The sequence below is a fragment of the Podarcis liolepis genome, assembly GCF_965112155.1.
Source record: "Podarcis liolepis genome assembly, chromosome: 10".
Taxonomy (NCBI): domain Eukaryota; kingdom Metazoa; phylum Chordata; class Lepidosauria; order Squamata; family Lacertidae; genus Podarcis; species Podarcis liolepis.
In genome coordinates, this window is record NC_139562.1 from 57036721 (window position 1) to 57057880 (window position 21160).

At 42.2% G+C, this 21160-nt stretch overlaps 1 protein-coding gene and 1 long non-coding RNA gene across 5 annotated transcripts in view; one reads left to right on the forward strand and one right to left on the reverse strand.

The window, feature by feature from the left end:
* COG5 (component of oligomeric golgi complex 5) overlaps positions 1-21160 on the reverse strand; it is a 156056-nt gene that overhangs the window by 24780 nt on the left and 110116 nt on the right. For all 4 annotated transcript variants that reach the window (XM_083463445.1, XM_083463446.1, XM_083463447.1 and 1 more), the window contains exons 12-16: positions 18853-19057; positions 16662-16823; positions 15113-15212; positions 1797-1907; positions 230-292 (exon numbers count right to left, since the gene is read on the reverse strand). In XM_083463445.1, the coding sequence (XP_083319571.1) occupies positions 230-292; positions 1797-1907; positions 15113-15212; positions 16662-16823; positions 18853-19057 (641 nt within the window). The remainder of the gene's footprint in view (positions 1-229; positions 293-1796; positions 1908-15112; positions 15213-16661; positions 16824-18852; positions 19058-21160) is intronic.
* LOC310687989 overlaps positions 1-21160 on the forward strand; it is a 28214-nt gene that overhangs the window by 993 nt on the left and 6061 nt on the right. The window lies entirely within an intron of this gene.

Below are 21160 nucleotides of genomic sequence, written 5' to 3' on the forward strand. Positions count from 1 at the left end.
GCGCTGCCTAAGAGCCTCTGCTAAACGTTGAGCACTTAGCTAATTCATCCTCACCTAACACAGACAGCAAATTATCTCAAGAACAAACATGAATAGATAGGTTTTCCTGAAGGACACCACCACAAATGTTGCAAGCAAATGAATGTGGCTTAGTTTAAAGTGGGGGGGGACGGGACACACAGCAGGTTTCAAATCTATGTAATATTTGTGACTTTTAATATTCACCTACCTTCAAGGCTGTGCTAATAGTTTCCTCTGAAGAGGCTGGAAATGCACTCTGGCAGGATATTACCTAAAAAGAGATGCAGAGATGCTCAATCACATAGTGAGACCCTGGTGAAGCCACGCTCTCTTACTGCTGCTCATCGCTGGGCCCCTCCTTGGCCATGCTCTGGGTACCAGCAAATGTTGGTCTCAGGCCTCCTCCCTCTAGATCAGGGATCAAGTGTCAGAGCGTGTGAAATAAATATCCTGTTTATTTGATTATGGATCTCCAGAGGCTAAGCCAGCAAGCAGGAATCTCCCATCACAATGGAACCCTGCAATCTCTATAGTCTCTGGCAACCATGAAAGCCACACAGTGACTTGTGCATGGATAACTAACTGCATAATATACATAAAATGCCACAAAATGTCACTAATCACACAGTTCCTCTTGGACCTCCATGATTTTTAAATACAGAACTGAAAAAAATCACCTCCTAAATGCTTCTATATCTTTCCCCCCGGCTGACAGCCTTTTAAAAAAAGCTATGGAGCCAACATCTTGTGACACAAAAACCCATCTGTTCCTCCATAACTATTTCTAACTTGTTCAGTGTTCACATTCAAGTAAGGTCCCAGCAATTTCTTTTCCAAATTTCATATCAAGATTTATTTATTTACTTAGTGTGTGTGTGTGTGTGTGTGTGTGTGTGTAAACCAACACAAACATGCCAAAGTGGGTAACACGAAACTCATGAGAATGATTTACACTCTGCCACTGCAATGTGAATACAGGATATAGAAATCAGTGATTTTAAAATATTTGTTTTTGTTTCTTATGGTTTTAAGGTATGGCTTCTAACGTAAACACTAATTTAAATGCTATGGCTGACATTTGAAAAGAAATCCAGCTAGTTCTGTGCGTTTGAGGGGGGCTTTGAGTTTGTGCTTTTCAAAACCGTGTGGCAATTCCATACGACAACTTTTCCCAACCCAGTGTCATCCAGATGTTGTAGACTACATCTCAGAATCATCCTTGATCGGGGCCAGACTGTCTAGGACCACAACAGCTGGAACACATCAGGTTGGGCAAAAGTGCCATAGGACAGCCAAAGCAGTCTCAAAACGGAGGGGACTTTCCAATGAAATTTGTGACACGGCATAGGGGACGATTGTTTAAAGGGGCTTTGGAATCCAAAATACCAAGGCTTGGATCCGAGCTCGTATCACTTCTCATACAAAGCCCTAAGGGGTTCTTTTGTAATGTTCTGCAACAGTTCATAATTTAGGCAAGTGAATTCAAGGACATATACAGTATTATCCTGAACTCCATTACAGTCTCCTAAATTAACAGAAAACTCAAAAGATAGCATCTTTAGGAGTAAAGCACTAATAAGTGAAGAAACAGTAAGGAAGGCATACATAGCAAATCTATGAGAGAGAGATTGGTGGGTGGGAAACTGGGTTCTAGCCCATTATTCACAGAGACCATTTCAGAAGTGTTTACAACATTCTCTCCAATTCAGTTCAGGATTTGTGGTGAAGAATTAAAACCACAACTTAACAATGATTAAAGTATCCCTGCCACTTACTTTAAGAACCGACTGGTGTAACCTGTACAATGAATTCACTACAGCCACGTTTCTTCTTTGACCTTCTGTTAACGGCCCAATCACCTGGCTGGCTTCTCCTTGCATCGACAGCTGCAAGTAAAGCATACAAGTCATGCAAACTATTTCCTTTTAAGTACACTAATCCAAATAAATACAATTCTTCCCCTTAAAATGGAATGGGAAAATCAGGTTGCATTTAACACTATCTTAATTCCCAGCACAGAAAAAGTTGTCGGAATATCCGCTCGACCGAGCTCTTCCGACGTGATTAACGACCTGCGCCTCTGATAAGGCTCCAAGCACGTTCCCATTACGCAGAGTATCCAGCACAGGGACAGGGAAGAGACAAGAAGTTTGAGCTACATGCTAAGACTTTTATTGCTAACTACGCAGACAGAAAAGAAATATACATGCTCTCTCTGTGAAAGCAGAGAGCAACTCGAAAACAAAGGAACCAGTAACGTCACATCCGTCACCTGTCTTCCGTGAGACTTCCAACAGTATGGAATCTCTGGAATGCAAAACAGAGTCTTGTGACTCCAAGGACTGCACAGTGGCAACACATAGAAACCAACATCCTCCCCCTTTCTGTGAACACCACTGGGCAGTGTGTCAGTACAATCTCAGTACAAACCCAACAAAAGTGTCCTGAAACTGTTTGGTTTTTTTACTTCTATGGAAAATAACTTCCTGAATTTCAACCTTTAGGGTTGCTTCTTGCCGCACATTTTCTTAACATGGGATTAGTCTCACGAGCTATACAGGCGCATGAAATTATTATCTAAACAATGAAAGTAAGTGACAGATTCTCCCAGCAGATTCAGGAACTGCAGCACTTTGAAAGCCTCACAGGGACACACCCAAGAGCCGGAGGACTTTATTTCGCTGATATTACACAGGAACAGGAAGAATGCAGAACGATGCCACACTTCAGGCAGAACCATCTCTGCATAATATTGCCAGCAGGAAGAAAAATAGCAACTACAATCTATCAAGGGCGTGAGGCCACCCAATTATATATGCCACAGGCAACTTACCCAGTCAACCAGGAAACGTTAAGTTGAGAAACAGCCAGGCTGGTACAATTAAAAAATAGACTCAAGCATTCCCCACCATGGGCGACAGATACACTCATTGTCCCAACCTCCTAATAGGTCACCAGTAAAAAAACCCAATGTAGCAACATTGAAACGTCAGGGAAAATCCCAAATTAAGCTTTAGCAAATAAAAGCATTATTTAATATTATTTCACAGCAATTTTTCAGTTGTCAAATTATGTTCCAAAACAAAAAGGTACCTGTGGTGAATAAAAATATTGCTCTCTCAGTACTGCAACCCCCATGTCTCATTTCCAAAATGGTTGACGGGGGTTTACTAACACCAACCCGTTCCTTCAGGTGGGAATTAAATTCTGACAGAAAGTATCTAAATAGACATGCACAAATCTCCCTCGGAGGTATTTCACCTTCAGGAATGTTGATTCATTCTATTCTCCACATTGCTTCAGCAAAAAACACATTTTAGCAGAGCATACTGTGATGCAGATGGCACGTAGCACAGTTAAGAGCTAGAAGCCTCAGGACCTCTGTCAGATAAAAAAGAAGAAAATCCACTCATCCATAAATAGGGCTCTATAGTTTCCAGTAGCATTATCCTTTCAGGGACCATCGCTAACCTCAATCTGATTTAGGCAGACTTTGATGTTGTTTTGCGGTCTGAATTGAACGCTGCAATGAGTTTTGCAATGAAAATTAGGTGGGGCACAAGTTTTTAAAAGGGAGGAAGAAAAAAAGGAAGTTCACTAAATTTGCCAGTCATTTAATGCCATTAAGCATCTCAGATAATGCATCAAAACAGAACCGTTCCTTAGACTAGATACTAATTTCAGTACCCTGAAATTCATTAATGTCTCTTCCAGTAATCTTCTACCGTTAAATCTCTTCATGACAAGAGTCTGAGAAGCAGAGATGGACTTCGTGGGGAATGCAAGCGTTAGGAGGTCCAGGCGCTGTAGAGTCCCTGGCTGGTGAACGGGCAAAATCGTTTGCAGTAGCAGTCAAGCTGATTTCAGACAAAGGCAAATGCTTTCTTTTCATCTGTTTCCAGCTCCGCATATTTTGAGTAAAACACCAGTAGTTGCTCAAATGTTGAAGAAAGAAATGCTGGAGCAGCTTTTGGGAGGGAGGTGAAACAGCTTGCAGGGGAAATAGGGAACTATATAGGAAACCCAGCTAGATGGGTGGGGTATAAATAATAAATTGTTGTTGTTGTTGTTGTTGTTCAAATGAACTCTGCTTGCAGGATGCTTAGGCCACCAGGAACTAGGTAAAATGTCAATATTTTATAAATGGTTTCCATGAAACTGTTGGTAAATGTAAGATTGGTCTTAAATTATGATGGGTTAGGGCAGTGCTGGATTGCCAAATAGACAGAGTACCGATCTATGGGCCCCACGCTTTTCAGTGGCCCTGTGACAACACATCAAAATAATATTGATTTCATCTTGATCTTGTTGGTTGGTAAAATAAAAAATGTATTAGAACATAATTTGCTAGGCTCCTGGCCCTGCAAGATTTCGACTGCCTTAGAGGCCTCCACAGGGTTAACTCTGGCCCTGGGCTAGGGCCTGAAAGACCCGAGTTCAAATCCCCAGTCAGAAGCTCATTGAAAAACCTTGGCCAGTATTTCCCTCTGCTTAGATCCACCTCACAGGATTTTTGTGGGGAATTAAATGATGAGTGGGACACAGGTGGCGCTGCGGGTTAAACCACAGAGCCTAGGACTTGCCGATCAGAAGGCCGGTGGTTCGAATCCCTGTGACGGGGTGAGCTCCCGTTGTTCGGTCCCTGCTCCTGCCAACCTAGCAGTTCAAAAGCATGTCAAAGTGAAAGTAGATAAATAGGTACCGCTCCTGCGGGAAGGTAAATGGCGTTTCTGTGCGCTGCTCTGGTTTGCCAGAAGCGGCTTAGTCATGCTGGCCACATAACCCGGAAGCTGTCTGCGGACAAACGCCGGCTCCCTCGGCCAATAAAGTGAGATGAGCGCTGCAACCCCAGAGTCGGTCACGACTGGACCTAATGGTCAGGGGTCCCTTTACCTTTACTTTAAATGATGAGTGGTTGAACCCATGTGCATCAACTTGAGTTTCTGGGGTTAAAAGGTGGAGTATCTGCGCAATAAATAATTTGCAATCCAGGAACGTTTGAAATATGAAGCCGAGTGGAGGAGGAGCAAAAATCAAGGGAAAAGGCGGTGCTGTTTTACAAGGCAGGGTCAATGTGGCCCTTGGACAAAGCGGTGGCAGCAGAGGAGCAATAGCTTGCTGCTCTCCAATAGGCTTGCTGCTCTCATACACAGGCTAGGAGAAGAGCAAGTCTATTCACCCACAATGTAAAGCAGCAGTGAGGCAGCAGCTTCCTTCCTCTTCCACCTCAATGCTGCGTTTCCTGGGTGCTGCCCGAAGCAGCTAACTCACCCCATTCATTGATGGGCCGGCCCTGGCTAGATCAACAGATATATGAGAGAAACTCATCCTTGAATGTGTCAGATGCTAAATGTCTGAGACAGGCGCAGCAGAGTAAGAGCCCCATGTCGTTAATTAAGCCAAGCGAAATCTTCAAACAGAGACTCAATTTCATAGGCATCCTCAGAGAGTTTTGTGTCTACCCAACCGTATTCTCACATTTCGGGGAACTGTAAATCTTGATCGTGAACCTTTCAAGGTTTCATGGTACTGGTTCTAAGGTTCTAAAGAGAATGGTTTACACTGGCATGAATCAATTCAAATTTCCCATTTATTTTTTTCATTTAAAAGAGTAGGAACAGTTTAAAAAAACACACCAGTGACTTACATTTCTAAGTGGAAAGAGCAAGATTTACACATATTATTCATAATAATAGTGGTGCATGCCATATTTCTGAAGTGTTCAGGGTATTTCATGCACATTAACAGTTCAAGAAACCCATACAGTAGGCTAATGAAATTATTCAACATTACAGTTGAGAGGTTGAGACAGGCTGCCTGAGATAGGGAGAAAATGGCTGAGGTGATATTTTAACCTGGGGCGTTCAATCTCACAGGTCATTCCTTTCAATGATATTATACTAGCTCAGTGCTTAGAGCAGATCAACAAAGGCTTCTTTCATGTGAGCTGAACGCCAATGAATCACAGTGAATTTAAATAAAATAGATTTTATGGAAGTGTTGCTTTTGCACTGTTTCTAGTAAAACAAACTTGAGTTTGTACTGATTCCTGGAACATATTGACTGTTTCCTGTAAGTCTGGATCAATTAATCAAGTTTTGTAATGGACTTGTTAAGAATGATATTGCTGATATAGTTGTATCGGATGCAAACCGCTTTGAGTGCAGGATTTCAGAAAACAAGGTACATAAATAAACACGACTTTCTGGTCTTAAGAATATCTGTCATAAGACACTGCTGCAGAATTTAAGAATCAACAGATCACTTTGAAATTTGGAGGTTTATTTAAACTGAAAATGGTACAATGGCCAAATTAAGAGCTGTGCTTCTGATTAAGATTGTTCTGCAAGAGACCCAGCATTGATGTTTATGGGGTATTTAAAGGGACTTGGATGTTCCGAACAGAACAGACCATGCAGAAAGTGGAAGTTCCTACCTTTAAGGTGGGGCTTCTGAAAGATGTGTCCCACTCTGCTTTTAGGTTTTGCAGAACAAGCCTTGTAGCCAACCAGAGTGGCTGGGGAGGCCCGGCCAGATGGGCGGGGTACAAATAATAAATTGTTAAATTATTATTATTCTATTGCCTCACCACAATATTAGAATATATATATATATATATATATATATATATATATATATATATATATATATATATGCAGGTTTTGGTGTCTTCGGGTGTCTTCCCGTGTAAGAGTTGGGGTGTCTAGGCGACGTTTCGACGAGGTCTCACTCGTCATCTTCAGGCTGGTGCTTTCGGCTTCTTGTTACTGGAACAGAGCAGGATCTCAGTGTTTGAGTTCCTATAAATACTGTTGAGGGGGTGTGGTGTATAGCCTCCAACGTTCTGGGCAGAGAGGAAGTTCCCAGGTTAGTGTGCTCCAAATTGCTCTTTAACATGGAACATCACCACAAGAGAATAATCATGGAAGCCATCGAGATAGAGAAACACCCTCACAACATGAACAAGCGTGACGACACGTCCCGCCTGCCAGACATCTGGAAATTAGCCCTCCCCACAAAAACCGACACCAGAACCAGAGGCACACAGAACGCCATCACCAATCAACCACACCAGACCCAAACCCAGACCCTCCCCACAGATAAATTACAGACACCATCCAGTAGCCAAACCATAGTGGCACCTCCGGATGCTGCACCCCCCTGCAATCCCTACACAGATCTGGCTGGCACAGGGCACAAAACCACAGCTCGCCCCTGAAATAGTACTGACTGTTTTTTTAAAAAGGGCAACTAGAACAGCATGCAGACAAGGCAAAAAGACAGTTTTGTGGAGCACTCTCTGTGGAGGCTAAACATCAATGAGCTTAAGAGAGAGAAATAACTTAATTGACAGAAGGAATTTCCCTTTTACTGCAGACACGACAGTAATTCAATAGCCATGTTCTCCCTGCTTTCTTGGAAAATGTTCACATATGCTTATAGAAAAAAATATATTCATATATTCTTCAAATTTTTTTATTTTTTTTGCTCACTTGTGATGTTGGGCAGATATCTATCTCTTACAGAAGGATAGAAAGAAGCTAAAGAAAATACACGAGTAACGAGTACCTAAAAAGCAACGTGGCAATAATTATTTTTGTTTATTTTTGTATCCTTAGGAAAAATGGGGAAGGGTTTCTTAGACTCTAAGGAAAGCGTTCCTCATTTCTAGACATCTGAATTTTCGTGTTCCCAGCACAACACATTTTTTATCTATGTGCAGCAGGTGGGCATGTTAGTGTATTTCAATCCACCCACATGGGAAGCTTAACAGAAATAGCATCAAAGTAAAAGAACATACAGTACTTATAATACCACTCACATACTGCAAGCTAACTGCAGACATAACTCAAAATGAAGGAGAAATGATTTCTTTTTTTTTTTAAGGGTAGTCATTTGGGGAACAATCCTTCATTGACAAAGAGAAATTGGATTACTTTGTCCATTCTGACTCTAACATCTAAGAAATCACTGTATGCTTGTTTGCCATTTTTGCCATATTATGCAACCATTTTCCTGATTAATGCTTTCCATCGGGAGGGAGATTTTGCCACGGAAGCACTCCCACTGCCAGGGAGCCCAGTGCAATCTGGGTGGCATCTGCTACAAACACTGCTGCTCTGGAAAGTTTAAGAAGTGCTTTGTGGGCCTGATTTGGGCCCTGCTGTGGGGTGAGCTCAGGAGACCCTTGACCCACATGGTAGATGCTCTCGAAAATCCAGAAGCAGTGTTGTCTACCTTATCGGTTGCGTCACATAGATTCGCTTTTGTTAAAGCCAGATTTAATGTGTTCCCCTCAAATGTGCTGAACAATAGATTTTCTAACGGTAAAACTTCTGTTTTATGCGCATGTGACAACAAATCAATAGAATCCCTTTATCATATCTTGTTTAATTGTCCTTTATATATTGTTCCCCGAACAAGGATTCTGAGTTCAATCATTTTGGAAACTGTTGCTAAACCACCTGAATTACATCTAGCCTATCTACTCCAGGACATTGACTCTTATAGAACATTACAGGTTGCCAGATTCCTGAATTCTGTTCTTTCATATAAAAGACTTCATGGATTGCTGCATGATTTTAAAATCTAGTAAACTCTATCCACCATCTTTATATTCAAGGCCACAATATGGTACATCTAGAGACTGTATGTAATGTGAAGGAGATTATGCGTTGAAATATTTTAGTTGATATTTTAGAATGTAAAATGCTATTTTATTTACTGATTGGTTTTACCTGGTGGGCTTATAGCCGAATAAAGTATTATCTATCTTTCCAGAAGAAGTGAGCCCGCACAGATGGCAAGATGGCAAGTGCATTGGCAACATGAGACCATCTTGGGGCAAAGTCCAGTAGCCATCCTGCCATCTTGCCTTTTGTTTGGCCTTGTTGGCTACCAGAGGCTTCAGACGCCTACCGGCCCAAAGACACCATCAAATTCATGAGCAGCTAGATGTGGTGGTGATGGAGGGTGAACATCCATGTGCCAGGGAAGGACACGGTGGACAAAGAGGGACATGTTTTGGTGAGGCCATCTGGGTGTGGCCTACAAGCTCTGTCTGGGTGTAAGGACCCAAGTATTGGCTTATTATTATTATTATTTATTATTATTTATATCCCACCCATCTGGCTGGGTTTCCCCAGCCACTCTGGGCAGCTTCCAAAGATGAAAAATACATTAAAATGTCACACATTAAAAATTTCCCAGATGTCTTCTAAATGTAAGGTAGTTGTTTATCTCTTTGACATCTGATGGGAGGGTGTTCCACAGGGTGGGCGCCACTACCGAGAAGGCCCTCTGCCTGGTTCCCTGTAGCTTTGCTTCTCGCAACGAGGGAACTGCCAGAAGGCCCTCGGCGCTGGACCTCAGCGTCTGGGCAGAACGATGGGGGTGGAGATGCTCCTTCAGTTATACTGGGCTGAGGCAGTTTAGGGCTTTAAAGGTCAACACCAACACTTTGAATTGTGCTCAGAAACGTATGTGAGATTGTAGTCTCTGGCAGAGCGTGAGCAGGGGGAGGCCGCAGGTAGACCAAATGCAATACCTTCCACTTTGTTGCACTGTCGAGCAACAAAGAAGAAAGAGGGGGTTTTTTTGTTTTAGTTTTAGAAGAAAGGTAGGTAGGTAGGTAGGTAGGTAGGTGGAAAGGCAGGAAGGGTGACTGAAGGCTGCCACTCCAAGAGTGAGGCTTCAGATGAAGGGGGGAAACAGAGGAATATGACAGAAGGAGGAGAATAAGGCCAGAAATGAGAAGAGGAAAAACAAATTTAAAGTCCAAAAGAGAAGGAAAGCGAGAGCCAAGAGCAAGAAAACTGATTGGGAGCCGCCCATTTCCTGAATCGTTTCCCCCCCCTGCGTTGTCATTAGGGTGGAGCCAGAGCCCAACTCAGCGACTCCACGATGTAAGTAGGAAATGAGCCAAATCAGTAGGGGCTTTGGAAAGAACACCATCAGCCATGTTTCTATTGGCAGCACCTCCCAATAAAGCTACATGACAGCCGCCAATTTACAAATCAGGAGGCATCTAATAGTTTGGGTGGTAACACTTTTTATCGTCTCCCTTCTGTCATGGCAACCACAACCTACACATACAGAATTTCCCAGTCGCTTTCAACCCATGGCAAGGGCGTCAAGAGGCGTCCTCACATGCCAATTCCCCCCCCCCCCCGTACTGAATTACAGCTCAACAAGCAGACCGCATGGTGTTGATAGTATACGTTTGACAGAAATTAATCCTAAGTAAAAGCAGTGACAGAAAAGGCTGGGTTCTTAATTAAGTGTGCACACTCAGAATGTAAGCAACAGGCTTAATTAAAAGAAGATCAATGAGCGACTGTGCTCAAAGAAAATAATATATTAGGATGCACAAATAACAAGTAGAGCAAGCATTAATATTTTAATTTGAAAAATTGCATGCTCGTTACTACGTTGCCGGCACACTCTGTACATACAACTAATGAATAGCCCAGACAAAAAATGGCACTTTTGTGCGCATTCTGATAACACAAAGAGGCACATTGTTTAGGAACATAGAAAGCTGCCTTATGCTGAGTCAGGCCATTGGCCCATCTAGTCTTGTTCTGTCAACACTGACAGGCAGCAGCTACACAGGATTTCCCAGACCTACTTGGAAATGCTAGAAATTGAACTCGGATAATTTTGCCTAAGTGTAATTTAAAAAAAAAAATGTATTCCAAAATGGTAGTTTATTTCAACATACACAATAAAGAATGGTGGGAGGGTTTTGTTTTGCAAGGAATTGGCTATATTTATGGAGGATGGGTCTATCAATTGCTGTGATTGCCAAACAGAGCTTACATGTACAAGGACTGTACAACCGACTACTAGCTGTTGGGAATTTTTGAAGGTTGCCAACACCATGCCTTGCTTATAAGTATTTTTGAGGCACTTTGCTGACTGCTCATGGGGAAGAGAAGCCTGGACGGACTGGTGTTACCTATAAATTCTTGTGTAAATCTATCACAGATTTCATTTGTGACGAAGTGTGTGTGTGTGTGTGTGATCAAAGCAGGCTGGAAGGCAAAAAATAATATATGGTAATTTACAACAAACATAATTTCCTCCAGGCTACCACTTGACTTTGAAGCAATTAGCTCAGGCTAATCTTGAAAATCAGATTAGGCACACCAACTTGATTGATGATGGTGACATATTAGCACCTCGCTTCCTAGACATTTTCTTCGCATTATTTGTGTTCTCACTGACTGTGCTTTAAATAAGCATTTCCTTGCTTTCCACACCCTTGGCAAAAAGCAACACAGTTTTCTACAGACCTGTAAGAAGAAACCTACTGGAGGCTACATAATGAAGCACATCTACCTGTTGAACGCAAACTCTTACAGCTTTTACAGCCACTATTATGTCCTTAAGCCACATTATTTCCTTAAGCCTACAGTGAGATCACAGCAGCAAGAAAATGAGTTGAGGAGAGGGAAAGGTTAAGAAAATGCATCCCCCCCATTTTTGAGAATGAGCTGCTATGAATTTCTACCATTCTAACCCTACAGGGACAAAAAATCCATGTTGCCTTTTTCCTATAGGTTATCATATTGAAATAGTTAAGAGACCGTATACAAGAGGTCCTAGGTCCCCAAGTGTTCACTAGGGTCAGTTCCTCAGCTACTCCACTGAGTCCAGACTTCTATTAAAATATTTCCTGACACCATTTACGGATTCTCCCTGTATATTCTTACGCAGGTACATCTACCCACCAGACATGTGGGGTCAGATACATAAACCTGAGAATACACTCAGACCAGAACACTGAGAAGCAAAATGCAAAATATACAGGCTTAAGGGGGAAAAGCAGCCAGAACAAGGAGCCATTTAATGCAGAAGGCTCCTATCCTGTCTTAACATAACTGACCTTTTATCCTTAACTCTTTTCCATACCTATTTCTCTCATCTTGCTCCCTCTGTCTCTGCCACTCTCTGCCAGCTGACACAGTCACAGTGTTCAGGGTGTTCCAGCGAGAAACTTCTTCAAAAACTAATCACTAGCGGCTGATTAATTTGATTGCATTTTATCCAACTCTTCCTCTAAAGGACTCAGTGTGGTTTACATGGCATGCTTCTAAATCACCAGGGTAGGTTAGGTTAGGGAGTATACTGTATTTAATTATGGGGTATCAGAGTTTTTAGGGGGCTAACCAGGCTGGGATAGCAGACTTGTTGGTTTTTGAATGTCTGATGTAGATTTTTTTCAATTTCGTTGTTCTGTATGGGACAATGACAATAAAGATTATCGTATCATATCGTAACAAGTGGCCTAAGCTTTGTGGCATGGTGGGGATTTGACGGTGCGGTCCCTTACCGCTCTGAGTGCCGCAACACGCACAGGAAAACATGGCAATCGTGCAAAACCACAAACCCTTCTACCACAACAGAACCCGTTCAACTTCAGGGGTAGGATTCAGATTTTAGCAGGTAATGCTCGAGGTGCTATGAAAACTCTGCTAGTTTGGATGCACCTGCTCTGTTCTGACGAAGTCAGGCTTTTCGTTTTCTGCGTTTGTTTAGAATTTTTTACTGCTTTGGGTCTCTGTGTCTGAATGACTACTGGCACATGGCCACGAGTCTCTCACAACAGAAAGGCAACTAATACATTTAAAAAATAAAAGCATAGCAGATAGAGGAACTGGCTTGTCAGTGACTGTGTAGTACAACCAGGAAGGATGGGGGAATGCACAAGCATTTTTTTCACGCAACCAGAGGCACTTCTACATATGTGTCCCCTGTACAAGCCCAGTTTCCTGAATTTTGAAGGCTGTTACTGTCACATCCTGCAAAAATATCACTAACACAAAGCAAAACGGAAGGTTGTATTCAATGCAGCACTAAGAAACGTTCCATCAGCTCAAGGATTTCTCCACACACAACAGAATGTTCTCTCCCTCTCTGCACCGTCCCCCCACCATACAGTCGTACCTTGGATCCCGAACGCCTTGCAACTTGAACGTTTTGGCTCCTGAACACTGCAAAGTGAGTGTTCCAGTTTGCGAACGTTCTTTGGAAGCTGAACGCCCGATGCAGCTTCCGACTGAGTGCAGGAAGCTCCTACAGCCAATTGGAAGCCATGCCTTGGTTGTCGAACGTTTTCGGAAGTCGAACGGATTCCATTCGACAACCAAGGTCCGACTGTATATTCCAGGTTTTTGTCCAACCGTCTAGAGCAGATGCGGAAGGGGTGCAGGGTGCATATTGGGAGAGAATTGATGGATGGGGGAGTCATGTTACACTAGCACTGATTGTTATAGGCATTAATTCCCTCCCAGTGGCACATTGGAACATTGTGGGAACACGGGATAGATCATGGGTAGGCAAACTAAGGCCCCGGGGCCAGATCCGGCCCAATTGCCTTCTAAATCCGGCCCACGGACAGTCCGGGAATCAGCGTGTTTTTACATGAGTAGAATGTGTCCTTTTATTTAAAATGCCTCTCTGGAATATTTGTGGGGCATAGGAATTCATTCACCCCCCCCCCCCACAAAAAATATATATAGTCCGGGGCCCCCACAAGGTCTGAGGGACAGTGGACCGGTCCCCTGCTGTAAAAGTTTGCTGACCCCTGGGATAGATGTGTTAGTGTTCCTAGTCTGAAGATGAGTTTAAAGTGTATGGCGTTTTCCCTACCAAAGTTATCAGGATTTCCCACCTCAAATCCCTCAGTCATCTTTCAGTGATGGGTGTTTGGTAGCTTAGAGTCACAACAGCTTTGAAGGCTTCATACTTCATCAAAGCTAGCCCTGAAGAACATGGCCTTCAGAACAACTGACGTGAAACAAAAGCAGCAGCAGCAGCCCCACATTCCTGTCAGTGTTTTTTTTTACAATTTGTTTTTATTCTGAAACCACTTGCCTCTTTTGAAAGCACGCTTCTTTCTGAATCACCCTCAACATGGCTCTGAAGACTGAATGACACACGCAATACGAAACTCCACGGGCCCTGAGGCCTTCTTAGCATTTATGGATGCCATGCCTGCTTTGACACTTCGCTGACAAAATCGTCTTGGCTTGTCCTTAGAAATATTTTGTATTACAGAAACTGAAGGCTGTTTATTTATTTACAGGAAATTAGTTTTGTACTATTCTAATTTTTCAGGTTTAAAACACTGTTCGCAACCATGGCATCCTCCAAATCATAGAATCATCAAATTGTAGAGTTGGAAGGAACCCTGTGGATCATCTAGTCCAGGGGTTGGCAAGGTTTACCTCGCCTGGGCTGCTTTACTCCAGCGGAGATCCCTCTGTGGGCTGGATTATGCGCGCCCGCAATTTCCGGCGCCTGCGCAGACACGATTTCCGGCACCACAGAAGCGAGTCCCCGTGCCGCGCTGGTTTAGCAAGGATTTGCCAAGCAGGCAGCTCAGTTTGGGGGCAGCTTGGGGACCAGTTAAATGATCCCCATGGGCTGCTTGTGGCCCATGGGCCTTAGGTTGCCGACGCCTGATTTAGTCCAACCTAGTCCAAGTTGCAGGGGTCGAACCTGCAACCTTGGTGTTTCCAGCATCATGCTCTAACCAACCGAGCTAGCCAGGCTCATAATACTATTTGGATTACAAGTCCCATCATCCTTGACCATGCTGACTGGGGGTGATGGAAGTTGGAGTCCAACAACATCGGGAGGAGCACAGCTTCCGCAGCTCTCCTACAAAATGCAGTTGCAGGTCTCTGTGTTCTGAGTCACAGCCTCCATTATCACTACATCTGCAGGACTGGTGAGAGGCATTACAATTTTACTTAATGCCACCCCACTCTTTTTAGCAAATTCTTTCATGATCCACCATTTTGGGTGGGGAGAGTTTTCCATGCCTGCAACAGAGAAGCTTGTGAGAGGAGACCTTCTTTGTCTGCAAGCTTCCCTTTCTGAATGTGGAGAAGGAAATCCACCACTCAATCCTGGGAATAAGACTGTGCCCCGAGTAATTCTGATCCACAAAATTTGAAAATGCATAACTGGAAGTATTTAAACGTTTCAACTGTTCAAACTGCACTGCTGTTTTGAGGAGCACTGATGACAGAAACACATTTTTAAACCTAAAACGATTTCACAACTGAGAATTACTTACAAGCTGTTCAGACTTCACACTAAAGAGCTGTATGGTCTTTGCCACATTTTTTGATACCGCCAAGGTGAGATTTGGATCTACAGCAGCCACATTCAGCTCACTAGAAACAAAAGGCAAAAAAAATGACTGTTTAATCACAATTCTTCAACTGTTTTCTTTCTATTTTAGACGCCAAACAAAGGGGAATAACATCTTCTACACACACTATGTTAGGATAATGAATTTAATTCATCTAATTCTGAATGAGGTTGTGCACCATTCACATAGCGACTTTCTTTTGTACTTTTTTTACTTGTTCACAAATAAACTGTGCTTTAAAACTTGTTCATAAATGATCTAGAGTTAGGGGTGAGCTGTCAGGCAGCCAGATTTGCTGATGACACCAAAATGTTCAGGGTGGCTAAAACACAAAATGAATTGTGAAGAGTTCCGGAAGGATCTTTCCAAACTTGGTGAATGGGCAGTAAAATTTGATCACAGATTTGTTTCTCATGTGCAGGAGAACTCTAAGGTATCTTTCATACAACGCTCTCCACAGATCATAATGCAATACCACCAATGTTGGCATTCTATAGATCGCAAGAGCAAATATGGGTAGCCTTCTTCATCAGGTCTAAACTCAATCTATGAAAGGAAATATTCCTTTTTTAAAAGAACAGCTTCATGCTTTCAAAACAGTTTGACCAGCACTTCATGCTCAAAATTGCAGCACAGCCACCCATGTGACCAAAGAGAGGTTATGATATAGAGACGCAGGGGTCAAATAATTATTCTGTTCTGCTTCCTGGTCTTCCCACCCACATGGCTTTTTAAAATTTAATGCCATAAGTTCAAAGCTCTGTGTCACTCTAGACCAGCCTTTCCCAACCTAGTGCCCTATCCAGGTGTTATTGAACTACAATTCCCATTATCCTTGACCACTGGACATGCTGTCTGGGGCTGATGAGTCTCGCAGTCCAAAACATCTGGAGGACATCAGATTGAATAAGGATATTCTAGACTCTTCTTAGATCATGATTATGTCTATACTTTCATCTCCCTTGGAACAATGTGGCATATCCTAAAGGGAGGGATAATGTTCATATTATGAAAAGTTTTAATTCTTCCAAAGACATTTTTCCCCAGACCTCTCCCTCAACCGTTATCTCACAATTACTTTCACACAGTAAGACATGGTGAAACATACAATGTAGGGCTGGGCTCTAACAATGTGGCTGGAACATTTATGTCCACTCCCAGGCCAGCTAGGGCTTAGACACCTTTTCTTTTTAAACAGCAGCAGAAATGTCCAGAACAACATCTCCAGGAAGTAGAATCTAACGTGTGCAAAAACAGAAAGTGGTCCAACAGAACTATCTGGGTTTCTCCAGTTTGCACAATAAAAGTGCATGAGATAAGCTCTGATTTGATTTCACTGCTAATTGCTTGGATAATTAATGAGGAATCAATCATTTAGCAGTAACGAGCTTCCATTTCCTAAACTATAATTTAGGGAGAGAGGAAAATCACGCTGCATGTTACATCCCAAAATTTATTACCAACACTTTACCTTGCAATGGTTTTGATGATGCTGTCAAGCTCGTCAGCTGAAGGAGGGTTGCGACCTCCAGGGGGAAAGACGAGGTTGATGGGGTCAAAGAGCCGCGATAATGACTTTGACAAGTAGGCAGCTTCATAAGGTTGCAAAGAGTCTTTCAGGGCTACTTCTGGACTGAGTAGTGGGGAAAACAGGTTAAGATAAAATATATTTCCTTTTTTCAAACAAAGCAACAACAACAAAAAAGCAACCAATTTGGGGTTGGACTAAAGTCTACCTTAAAGAAACACCACCCCTATTTTCTCAGCTCTTATTCAAATTATTCTGAAGGCAGCAGATGTTTTAGAGTAATTTCTAGTGGGAAAGTATGCAAAAGCCTATAAAGCAAGTATCCCGACTTTAGGAGCAGCTACACTTACTAAAGCGTTAATTGGCAGAGTTGTGCGTAGCTCTAGGAATTAATCTTCTCCTTCGAAATGCATGAAATGTTCAATTAGCAAGCAATTTTTCTAAATCAAGGTCTTTCTTTGAGACATTCAATGTTAAAAACGGAACATTTCCTAACTTAAAATAAAGTTTGCTGTAGTTACATATGCCATACACATTATATTGTTCTGCTTTTAGTATAAGAGGCAAATTTGAGTCCCTGACCCCAAATGATACTGAGGAACTCATACCAGCTTCTAACCCGGAAGTGAAAACCCATTGAATACATTACCCCCTGTCTTTTATTACTGACCCACCCCTAAGGACCCCTCAACCTGTACTTTCAGGAAGCGCTGTTTAACAGCAAACTGTTGTCAGGAATTTTAGGGATTTCTCAAGACACTCCAGGGGGTGTCTTGCATGGGCCATGAGACAGAAAACAATACAGTGGTGCCTCGCAAGACGAAAATAATCTGTTCCGCGAGTCTCTTCGTCTAGCGGTTTTTTCGTCTTGCGAAGCAACCCTATTAGCAGCTTAGCGCTATTAGCAGTTTAGCGGCTATTAAAGGCTTAGCGGCTAAAAGGCTATTAGCGGCTTAGAAAAAGGGGGGGGGAACGGAAAAAAATCGGAACACTGGCAAGACGTTTTCGTCTTGCGAAGCAAGCCCATAGGGAAATTCGTCTTGCGAAGCAGCTCAAAAACGGAAAATCCTTTCGTCTAGCGGGTTTTCCATCTTGCGAGGCATTTGTCTTGTGGGGCACCACTGTATAGCATTGCAATCTCTATCAGAATTTTAATAAAGTTTGTTTAATTCTCTGGGGACAGTAATGCAGAGAACCTGCAGCCCTCCGGGTGTTCTGAAATTCCCATTAGTCTCAGTCAGTATGATCAATGATCAGGGATCATGGGAGTTCAGCAACATCTGAAAGGCTACAGGTTCCCCAACTCTACTCCAATATCTACAATGGTCAAATGGTCCCCCCTCTGGAATGAGATCGACGTTTGACACAGTCAGGCCAGTGGACACATTCAGTCCCAAAGAGATGTTGCTTTGGGGAGCCTTAGTGTGACACAGTTTGAGAACTCCAGGAATGGAGTGTGTCAGAAACAGCCCACTGATTCAGAGCCTCGCATGCGAAATATCTCACAAACTAGACAGGTGGGAGATCAGAAACCCATTTAACGTTTGTCTACTTCTGTCCAAGCCCAACAACACTGTACAGTACATGCCAGCAGTAGCAGATTCAGTGGCCTAGTCTGCACATCACAATATATCTCAGTTAATGGTTTACCATGAATGTGTTGAGCAGGGCTGTTGTGCTCCTACTTGCTACGACACAAACGGAAACAAACAAAACCCCCTAGCTTAGTGTTATGTCCGAGCCACGTATTGTGGTTTGTTTTGCTCCAACAAGCCATGATCAGCGAGCCAACAACAAACTTTGGCTATAGACTGAGCTTCATTGGAAGTGAAACAATCCCCAGTTCTGACATAATGCTAAGCCATACTCATGGTTTGTTTCCTCAGTGCATTGTGGTGTTGAGCATTCAAGGTAAATCATTTACTCGTTTGCGGCAAATCATTAACTGTGGTTGATTCTAGCTGTGGTTAAAAATCATGTACACTGTAAAAAAACAATGCCCAAACTGGCAGAATGAAATAGCACATTGTTGTTAATTAAAATGTTAAAACAAAATGCTCTATGTTGTAGGGAATACAAAGCTTCAGAGTCTAGAATTTTCTATTTTCTAATTATATATACACAATATACATACTCATAATCCTGTTTCTTTTGCATGAAAATGTCCTGTGTATCATCTTCTATCTGTTGAAGTTCTGCAAAGTGCTCGGCAGTGCCATTTGTAATGAAATTTCTTTGAATGTTTTTGCTATATTGTTGAATACGCTTCCAGAAATCATTATAGAGCCTCAGTAATTTAGGGTATTCGCCTTCAAAAGCTTGTTTCAAAAACATGGAAGCTACAACACACAAAAAACAAACAAACCCATAAATATTACTTGGAACACCATATCAGTTTCTGTAATACCAACAATTCTTGTCATTTAAATTCAACATAATAAGGACACATAATATTTAAATAAATGCAGTCCTTATTACAAGGCCTGTATGGGTGAAATTTCATCCCAGAATTATTTTCAAGAGGAAATTGGGTGTCCCTCACAACCTTACAGGATTGCCTTAAGAAACACTATTCAGAGGTTGTTTTTTTTGCAGTCCTAATACAATGTTCCATCCTGATCTTCATTTCTTTTTTAGTGTTAAATCTGCTTCTTTATTAAATAGTTACCAATCTCTCAATGAGAAATAATTTTCATTAACATTAGCAAAGGTAAATAAAACTCCTTGCCTTCCAACTACTGGATGGTTTGCGTATAATGCTAAGCCATAGTTTAACAAACCATGTGTTAACAATGATCATCTCACAGATGATTAAAAAATGGCTTCAACTTGGTGAGTGTCCTGGGGAGGGGGTGGTAATCAACAAACCATGGTTAAGTAAGAGTGCTTGATACACATGTTAAACAAACCAAAGTCTGAAAGCCAACAACATGCCATGACTTCAGATCAGAGTTTGTTGCCAGTAAACAAAACATAGTGAAGTCAATGGGCAGAGTTCCCACTAAGTCATGGTTCAATAAATTATAGTTGAATAAACCATTGTTTAGCATTTTGTGGTAACTAGGCCATTATCACTACCTTCTCTCAGGGCATAATTTGACTAAGGATCTATTTTCAATATAATGACTCAACTCTGAAACACAAGAAAAGATTAAAGTGTCCCTGAGCAAATGTCCCTCCCACTACTGAGTAACTATAGAGACCCAACACATACAGCTAAGAGGTAAAGTCTCTGAAATCAGATGGAAGGTTTTCTAGATAGGTTTTTTCCTGCAAATTAAACACTGTGTCCCTTCTCAGTCACCAGCAGAATTTCCACATATTATTTAAAATATCATTAATCAGAATATATAGACATGTACCTCTCTTCACAAGAGAGGCTGATTTACAATTTGTTATATTTTTCTGATTTTGAATAGAGCTACTTATTTTGCTAAACCCTACAGATTTATTTCCAAGGTTTAGATTTCATACCTTTTAGAGTTGGATTTTGCCAAGCGCACGCTAAAGTTAGGAGTGTCTGAAAGTGGGCTTGTCTGTATGCATGCCTATTGTGTTTGTTGGTGACTAAATGCTCTTAAAATTACTAAAAAGAGCCCAGAAACTTCACTGGATACATGTATAATAAACAAGTTAAAATACTCAAAGAGTGAGAGAGTAAGAAGGAAACAAAATATTATTGCAAAGGCATAGGATGTACAGCTTAGGCCTGAAACATTTGTGAGCCAAGTAAGGATGGACAGTTTTTACGTTTCTTTATAATTCACCTTACAACCCTTTAAAGGAGGATTAGACAAATGACTACGCTCTCCCTCTACTGCTGGAGGCAGTAATACTTCTGAATATCTGTTGCTGGAAAGCAGAGTGGCGGCCCTGGATTCGAATCCTGCTTGCTCTTTTCCCACAAGCAACAGTTTAGCCATTGTGAGAACATGATGCTGGACCAAATGGGTCATCCATCTCATCCAGCAGCCTCGTCTTATGATTTTACAGCCACATTGGGGGGTGGGGGGAGAAAGAATAATAATTGGAACCACAGAAAGATATGAGTTCACTGTCCCAATCATAAAAATCTCCCCCTCCCTGAATTTGCTATTTGTGCTGGCAGGAACACTTTACAGGCAGGATTTCTGGAGTGGGGAGTAATTCGTGAGAACTGTGGTGGGGTTTTTTTTTGGTGGGGGGGGTAACACCCACACCCATCGCCCCAATTTAGATTGGAGGCCCTGTGGCTGCTACTGATATAGAAAAATTCACACATCTCCCTCATGACATGTAGCTTGACCCTGAGGAGGAAACTGATGCAGCCTGAGTCCAGGACCCGGCAGCTGTGAGGAGTCCTCTGCGATTCCAATTTCTTTCCAGCCTGACAGTGTATTTTTTATTTAGTAATGGTGAAGTATATTTGACAGCATTAGGCAGTCACTCAAATTAAATTAGAT